Here is a 9144-nt window from a genome sequence, read left to right on the forward strand (position 1 = left end):
TGGGAGGGAGGAGAGAGCTCTGCCTTCTGTCAACCGAGGCAAGTTTGGGTGATTAAGCTAAGAAAGCAAAGCCATTTTGGCCCAGAGGATTATCTTTGAGGTGTGCTGGGAACCAAGAAGTAACTTGTTGCCTGTGAGGCAAACCAAACCGGAGATGACTCCCAGGTAATTGCTAACCTCTCCTTCTGCCAAGCCAAGCAGCCTAGAATATAAGGGCCAGCTTCCCCTGTAATCCCCATCCTCTCCTCAGCCCTTCGCTCTGCTAAATTCATCGCTAGCTCACTGCCACCCTCCTCACTATGAGCAGACAAGCCTGCAAGAAATCCTTCAGCTGTGGGAGCCAGGGCTTTTCTGGCCACTCAGCTGTGGTGTTGGGCAGCAGCAGGAGCAGCTGTGTGGCTCGTTCTAGGACAGCCGGTGGAGGGGCTTGTGGGTTCCGAAGTGGAGCAGGTAGCTTTGGCAGTCACAGCCTCTATAGCCTGGGTGGAAGCAAGAGTATCTCTATCAGTGTGGCAGCTGGCGGCTTCAGTGGAGGACGTGGCAGCTGTGGCAGTGGCTTTGGAAGTGGCTATGGAGGTAGCTTTGGTAGCAGCAGAGGAATGGGAGGTAGCTTTGGGGGAGCTTCTGGATTTGGGGGAGCTGGTGGCTTTGGTAGGCCTGGTGGCTTTGGCCCTCGCGGCTGCCCTGGGGGAATCCAGGAAGTGACCATCAACCAGAGCCTCCTTCAGCCCCTCAATGTGGAGATTGACCCCCAGATTGGGCAAGTGAAGGCTCAGGAGCGTGAGCAGATCAAGACCCTCAACAACAAGTTTGCCTCCTTCATCGACAAGGTAAGGGCAAGGTTCAGAAGCATTGTGGGTGTTTGGGCTTCTAGGGGTTGGTCCATGAAGTTGCCAGGGGCATGTCTGGCCCTTCGCCTGTGGTGTGACATTCTGTTTCCAGGACATTGAGAACACTTTTCTTGTTTTTTTTTTTTTTCTTTCTGCCACCATCCCAGCTGTAGTGCTGTAATTTCCCTGTAGTGTTGAGATGAGGGGCCTGTGTCTGCTTTAGTTCTGAAGAACTTAGCCACAAACCCGGAACAGCTTACTTTCTCTTTGAAAAGTAATTACTTGATACTTTCAGCAAGATACTTTCAGCTAGCAACTAAGTAACCAAGCACAAATCTTGGGATGGCTTCTCCATGTCTTCAACAGAGCCTTACCTAGCCAGGGATATTATGCCTCTGCCAGTGGTAAGCTGAACTGCCCATGATGAGGCAGAGGAAGGCATGCTGGGTTCAAGGCAGAGATGAGCCCAGGATTTGGAGTGAACCTTGGTTCGCTGCAAGATGAATCTCTGAGGGTTCATTGACTATTTTTACTACCTTCACAGAGGTGAAAGAAGTTTATATATAAAAGTCATTTTAGCCACGCTGACCCACTCTGGATTTGTTTTGAAGGATCCCAACAAACATAGGTAGTACTGGGTTTGGCTTTTCACTTTGCCACTTCATATGCACCTCGATTTTGGTGACTTTATGCTGTCCAAGTGGTTGTAATGATTAAGGAACACAGAATATATGAGAACAGGAGGTATACAAAGTACGCCACACATGCCAGTTCTCCCTTTTCTCATTCACATCTGCTCCAAAGTCTGAAGCACAGAGGCCGCTGTGGATGGAAGAACTGGGTCTGCTTGCCGCCTTTCTACCCTTTGCCATGTGCCCAGGTGAAAAGCCGTTCTCTTTCCCTCTCGGTGCAGGTGCGCTTCCTGGAGCAACAGAACAAGGTCCTGGAAACCAAGTGGGAGCTGCTGCAGCAGCAGACCACACACTCTGGCTCAGGCCCCCAGAACCTGGAGCCTTTCTTTGAATCTTACATCAGCTGCTTGCGCAAGCAGCTAGATTCACTTCTGGGGGCGAAGGGGAGCCTGGAGGGAGAGCTCAAGAGCATGCAAGACCTGGTTGAAGACTTCAAAAGGAAGTAAGGGTCCCAGTGTGGGGTCTTTCCTCATTTGAATTTTCAAACAGACCTTTAGTTAATATTTTCTGATTTTGAGTCAAGTCTGACCAGGTAGAACCTGGGCAGGTGGGAACTCATGCGTATGGGGCTGATCTTCACATATGTCTTAGTCTTTGGAAGGTTCCCCGTTTACATCAGCCCAGATGAACAAGAGGGTTTCCTGAGAACTCTATAGAAATCACCTAGGAAGGTTATCAAAAGGGGTACACCCCCGTGTTCCAGTCGCTGCTATTTTGAATCCGTGGGTTTGGGTCAGGGCTGAATGCTTTCTGGGCCCTGATCCAGGGCTGTACTGTGCGAGTTCAGTGAGCCTGGTCTCTTGGTTCCATAGCTTTGCTCTGCCTCCTCCTTAAGATTCCAAGCTTGAGTTCACACCTGAGGTCTGTGAGAAGTGAACAGGGCCTCCTACTGTGGGAGGGAGCTTCAGACATCCCCAGCAGTCAGGACCCACACGGAGGGATAACCTGCTCCTGGGAGTTCTTCCTTCTACTGCTGTACAAGTGGGTGTCACCTGCTTGGTGACAGGCTCCAGGCAGTGCTGTGAGAATTCAGGAGCTAGAATAGTGCTTGCTCTCCAGCTTGTATAAATGAAACATGGCAGGGTGCCTGAGCTTTTCCTTCATATATGTATGTATGTATGTATGTATGTATGTATGTATGTATGTATGTATGTATAAATGTATGTATGAATGAACATATAAATGTATGAATGAAAATACAGATATATGAATGAATGTATGAATGAATGTATGAATAAATATATAAATAAATGTATGAATGTATAAATGTATGGGGAAAGGGCAGGAGCACATGTGCCACAATTTGCTGTGCAGGAGACAGAGGAAAACTTTTCTCAGCCCCCCCCCCAAAGCTAGGTTCTCACTGTGTAGCTCTGGCTGCCCTGAAGATAGGCTCTCACTATGAAGACCAAGCTGTGCTCAGACTTGGAGACCCACCTGTTTTGAGTGCTGGGATTAAAAGTGTGCGCCACCACGGCCATCCCAGGGGGCAACCTCTCTCCTTCCACTGTGTGTATTCCAAGGATCTAACTCAGCTCACCAGGCTTGGTGACACATTTTTAACAGAGAAGACTCCTGTAGCTGGGATACAGGCAGAAGGCTTGAGTTCCACTCTTATCCTAAATCCCTCTACAGTTCCACTGTGGTGAAGGGAAACTGAAACAGACAGAAATACCAGGTGGGGACAAGCACATCTTCATTCTCCTTGTGAGTGCGTTGACTCTGGGAAGTTGGTCAAAGAGCTCAGGCAAGAAGACAGACCCTTGATTCAACCCCAGGTGTAAACACTTCAGCCTCTGGTCAAACTTAGAGAAGGGAGCAGCAGCCCCAGAGCTCTGAGAAGTCTTCAGGCAGGATGTGATATTTTAGGACTCTGCAAAACAATTGTGTAGCATCCTTGTTAAAAAGTTTTGAAGAATTTCAAGATGATGGTAGGAGAGCATTAACCCCAGGGTAGGGACACTGTGGGCTCTGTGTGACTGCACCGGCATGTGCCCATGCTCTGCCTCTGGACAGAGATTCTGCAGGAAGATGTAGGGCCCTCCCTCACCTTTTCCACGTCTGTATTTTACATATGGGTATTTTGTCTGCATTGATGTTCGCACACCAGAAGACAGCACTGGATCTTATGAGTTTACAATTATAGCCAGTTTTGAGCTGCCGCATGGGTCCTCGGAATTGACCCCAGGAGCCCGGGAAAAACAGATAGTATGTTTAACTGCCCAGCCATCTCTCTACTTCTGAAATGTTACGTTCTCAACTTGTGGCTCTGTTCAGGTACGAAGAGGAGATCAACAGGCGGACTGCTGCAGAGAATGAATTTGTAGGGCTGAAGAAGGTGAGCGAGCGGTGGGGTAGACCCAGAATCCCTTTGTCCTTCACACAGAGCAGAGTACTCCTGTGAACCTGGCTCACTTCTTTCCTTACATTCTTAGGAAATGTTTGAAGGAAGCAGTTCGTCCTTAAACCAGACTGTAGCTAGCAAGCTAGTTAGGAATGTGAACTAGTGAGTGTTTATGTGTCGCATTAATCAAAAAATCTTTTAAGCCTACACTATACCCTACTTTGTTTCTGTTCTCTTTAAAAGGTAAAGTGGGAAGCTCCATTTAGAAGGGCCAGGCTAGCATGAGTGAGAGAGAGGAGAGCTCAGAGGGAGGCTTGGGTAGGAGGGAGCAGGGGGCTCATTCTCTGGTTCCCCTCTTTCAGGATGTGGATGGAGCCTACATGAAGAAGGTGGAGCTGCAGGCTCAGGCGGACAGTCTGACAGATGAAATCAACTTTCTACAGACGCTCTATGACATGGTGACTCTTCAGTTTGCTGCTACTTCGAGACTTCCCATGAGCAAGTTCACAAGCACAATGTCAGGGGACAGGCGGCATACCCACAAAGCCAGCCACAGGGCTCCCAACTCATCACTGCTCCACTGGGGGGGGGGTGCTCCCTTTGCTCCTCCCACCTGCAGGGTCTGGGCCCCTCTTCTCCCTGAGCTCCACAGTCCCCAACACAGTCACATAGCCCTCTGCCCTGTGCTCCAAGGAGAAGCCACACTTTGACTCATGAGCTGGTGTTTACAGGCAGAGACACCGTTCATCTTTGCAAATCTTTTCCTTTAGCCCCTCCGCTGGCATGCTGTAGGCTGTAGCCTGGCCTGAAATAAAAGCTTAAATTTCTACTGCCCCATCACTCAGCTCCTTTCTCAGGCATCTCCGCTATGAGAGAAGCCCCAGCATCATTTGTGATCATGTTCCCCGTAGGAGCTGTCCCAGATGCAGAGCCACGTCAGCGACACATCTGTGGTCCTGTCCATGGACAACAACCGCTGTCTGGACCTGGACAGCATCATCGCTGAGGTCAAGGCCCAGTATGAAGACATTGCCCAGAGGAGTAAGGCTGAGGCTGAGGCCCTGTACCAGACCAAGGTAGGACCCTCGCATGCATCCCTAAGCTACTTAAGCTCTGATCATCCTTATCAAAAAATTTGCCCACGCTTTACAAGGCTGTGCTGATCCTTCGCCTCTGTGCCCTGTCAGCTTGGGGAGCTACAGACCACAGCTGGCAGGCACGGCGATGACCTGAGGAGCACCAAGAGCGAGATCATGGATCTTAACAGGATGATCCAGAGACTGCGAGCAGAGATTGAGAACGTTAAGAAGCAGGTGCGGCTAGACTCCATGGAGTGAAGGTTTGGGGCCTGGGAGAGAGGAGGCAGCAGCTGAAAGCCTCTGCACAGGGGTTTCTTCTTTCTTTGGTGATGTCACAGCCTCCAGGAGCCCCTGCTTTCCAGCTGTTTCTCCTGAAGGCTGGGCTGCTTGGAATGTCAGTTCCGTTCTGATCTGCACAGCTAATCTGACCTTGGTTGGCCTTAACACTCAGCTGCACTGTGCTAAGGAGCTTTTTTTTTTTTTTTTTTTTTTTTTTTTTTTTTTTTTTTTTTTTTTAATGTAACCCCAGTGGCTTCTTTGTATCACTGGAGTGAGGTGGTCAGGGACGGGGTGGGGGGGTATTTATTTGTTTATGTTTTTACAATCTTGCAAAAGAGATCAAAGGCTAACCAGACCACTGTTATTGTGCCAACTTAGGGAAGCAGATGTGTTTCTTTTCTTGATGAATCATGAGTTAGTTTTAATGTTGCAACATCAGCCTGACTTGTGAGCTTGTGCCTCGAGGAGAGGGGAGGAGTGATGGGCAAAGAGATGGCTTCCTGAGACCCATCCAGAGTTTGTGTGGTAGGTCTATACTTATTTCATGTTTTGCTCTCTGCCCCAGAACACCAACCTGCAGACGTCCATTGCGGAGGCTGAGCAGCGTGGTGAGCGGGCCCTCAAGGATGCAGATACCAAATTCCAAGAGTTGCAGGCTGCTCTGCAGAAGGCCAAGGAGGACATGGCCCGACTGCTGCGCGAGTACCAGGAGCTCATGAACACCAAGCTGGCCCTGGATGTGGAGATCGCCACCTACAGGAAGCTGCTGGAGGGCGAGGAGTGCAGGTGTGTGTGTGTTGTGTGTCTGGGTCAGGACTCTCTAAGTGTGGTTTTCTAGTGACCTGCAATAGCAAAGAAAGGAATAAATACTGAGAGGACATGCTGGACAGACAACAGCAGAGGAAGCAGGTGAGTCCACAGGTTTTCATCGGTCATGCTAATTACCTAATTTATCACGGGCATGGCATCATATACTTCTATTCATAAATGTGACAGGAAAAGTGCTTTTGGGTTGTGACAAAAATTATAGACCAGGTCAGTCACCTGGAACTTTCCAAGATGAAAATAGGCTACACCAGGCATCCAACCTGATAGCCATGAGCCTTTCCAACCCTTCCTTCCCTCCTCCCTCTTTCCCTTTAGCTCTCCTTCCTTCTCTCCTTCTTCCTACCCCTTACATTTTTTTTCTTGAAATGAGGTCTTACTATGTAGCCCCAGCTGACCTTGAACTCCTGATCTTTCCACCTCAGTCTCCTGAGTACCTGGGTTACTTACTGGCTGTGCTTCAGTGTCTGGTTCCTTCCAGTGTTTGAAATGGGCATAGAGTAACCGAGGACCAGAGTTTTACATACTGAACCTACTTTGCATAGCTTCATGTGGCTAGTGTCCATATGGGAAATTTGGTATGAACAGTTTTTTTTTTTTTTCAAACCCGATCGCTAGAGCTGAGCGTGTATGGGGAGCGAGAGACACGTACCCCTGAGAAATAGTCCAGCATAAAGTGGCAGGTAAAGGCTTAATGAGTGGACTCTGCATGTGAGGGCTGTGTCAAGAGACAAGGGTCATTCTACTGACCCCTGACTTTACTCAGAGCCTTTGCCCTCAGTCAGATCCTGGGGTGATCGAGGAGGGAGAGACCAAACATGGGAGGAAAAGGATCTCTGCTGAGTCTCTGTGGGAAACAGTGAAGATGAGTCAATTGGGAGTCATGTGACATGAGGAGAGGGCAGCATAGCAGGCGCTATGCTCTGGGGAGCACATGGACATTAGCCATGTATGCTTAGCTACGCCTGCTCCATGAACAAGCAGAAGGTCCAGGGAAATGGTCATTGTGAGTGGGGAAATTTCAAATACAGCACACACCATGGGTCAGCATCTTATACTTTCTCCACCATTACTGCTCTACTGCTGACCTAAGCCTCATGCCATCCAAAGCCTTGCTGGGGAAGGCTCCCTGGAAGAGGAAAGTTGGGCAAATAAAGGTAGGGCTGGAAAAAGCATGCAAGATGGAGATCATCGCAGGATCAGCAAGAGGTGAGGGAGGCTAATCCAGCAAGGGGTGGCAGTTTATCTGGAAGAAATCTTCAGGGTGCAGGGTGGAAAGAGGAGGACATAGATTGTGGTGGTCAGAGGTGCATTGAGTGGTAGTTGTAATCAGCCCCCTTTTCTGGGGGACATTTTGATGGGAACCACCCTAGACTTACCTTTCCCTCCTCAGGGGCTTGACCCACTAGGAGGGCAGATGGGAGGATGTGGTGCCCAAGTTATAAGCCCTCAGTTCTTTGTCTTTTGGCACACTGGAGAAGTAACTCTCTTCCTCTGTCTTTCCAGGTTGTCTGGAGAGTTCCAGAATGCTGTGAGCATTTGTAAGTAGCATATCCGAGAACCTGCCCTGGGGGGCTAAAGATGGCTCAGCGGGCACAATCTCTTGCTGTGGGCTTAAAAGCTGGGTGTGGCCATCATGCCTGCACTCCAGTATTGGGATTGAGGGACTTGATCCTGGGAATGGGCAAAGCAACTGTCCTTGCTAAAATGATAAGCTTTAGGTTCGGTGAGAGAGCCCATCTCAAGGGAATAAATAATATTGGAGACTGATATTCTCTTTACATGTATGTGTGTGGGCACATGCATTTAGCCCAGGTCACTCAAGGCACCCCTGTGATATCAGCCATTTCCCAGCTACAGCCCTACGCTGTACCTTTCATGTAAGCTGTGATCCAGCTCTCTAACCCTTCTACTTGTGAGGTGTGCCCTAGGTTGGACAACCAGAAATTTTGTGAACACTTCGGTTTTTGTTCTTGACTAGGGCACTAGAGAGCCACATTTGCTTGTTATTTGCAAGCTAATACCTCAGAGCATACCTCAGAGTGTCAGAAATTACATAGCAGAACAGGGCCCAGCTGAGATCATCAGCCTCCAACTCCCCCAAGCCTTTCTCCTGAACTTTCTGTTCCCTTGTAGCGGTGGTCAGCAATGTCACCAGCACAAGCAGCAGTGGAGGCTTCAGAGGGGCCGGTGGCAGCCACTTCGGAGGAGACAGCAGTGGTAGAAGCAACAGCAGTGGCAGCAGCAGCAGCAGGGGCACCAGTGGGAGCAGGCTTGGCAGTGGAGGCAGTGTCTCTGTGAACCAGCAGAGAATGGGGTTTAACTCTGGTGGCAGCCAGACCTCGGTAGGCAGCAGCTACAGGTCCAGTAGAGGAGCCACCAGCAGTGTCCACTTCTCTCAGACCACAAGTTCCAGCCAGCAGCGCTCCAAGTGATGATCTTCAGGAGCAAAACATTCACTCCTCTGCTTTCCGGCTTCAGCCTGTGACAGCATTCGCTCCCATCTTCTCGGCACCCACAGGTGCGCAGTTCAACCCTGCTGAACTCTTTGTTCCTATATCTTTAAGTCTCCTCTTAGGTTGGGGTGGTCCAGCTGTTAGTCTGGGATGATGGTGCTCCCGGAGAAGAGTCTGTGATGAACCTGAAATGTGCATAGTAACACCCGAGGCTGAGCCTTCCTGAGCCCTCTAGTCTAGCCTAGTCCATCCCTGCCATCTGTCTCTCACAGGTGAAAAGGTCAAGGTTTCCAAACGGTTGGTTCTCATGGAGCTCTCCTCACAGCTGGCTAATCTATTCCCTCAAAACCTCCAGAGCTGTGGGTCTTTTGCTTATGAAAAGCTATACTCCCTTTTCTCAATAAATTGCAGTGTATTTCACAAACTGGTGTTTGCCTTTTATTTGAGGGCTCATGGAACAGATAAGATTCAAGGCTAGAGCAAAATTAGGTCCTCTAGAAAACTAGAAGGCATAAAGGACACTGAGTTGATACAATTTCATCTCCACTTATCTGCTTGGGTTCTTGGGATAGGTCTAAACAAGACACTCATTGTGGTAAAGTGGGAACTCTCCCCACATCCAGGAAGCTTGTCCAACCA

At 49.4% G+C, this 9144-nt stretch overlaps 1 protein-coding gene across 1 annotated transcript; it reads left to right on the forward strand.

Moving 5' to 3' along the window:
• Nucleotides 1-299: 299 nt before the first annotated feature.
• Nucleotides 300-8484, forward strand: LOC308438242 (keratin, type II cytoskeletal 2 oral; the record flags this gene model as incomplete). The annotated part of the gene is made up of 9 exons (XM_080939579.1): nt 300-830; nt 1744-1964; nt 3800-3860; nt 4229-4324; nt 4778-4942; nt 5054-5179; nt 5790-6010; nt 7556-7590; nt 8186-8484. 9 exons carry the CDS (start codon nt 300-302, stop codon nt 8482-8484), a joined length of 1755 nt encoding a protein of 584 aa, XP_080795705.1.
• Nucleotides 8485-9144: the final 660 nt, after the last annotated feature.

The sequence above is a fragment of the Micromys minutus genome, assembly GCF_963924665.1.
Source record: "Micromys minutus genome assembly, chromosome: 27".
NCBI lineage: Eukaryota > Metazoa > Chordata > Mammalia > Rodentia > Muridae > Micromys > Micromys minutus.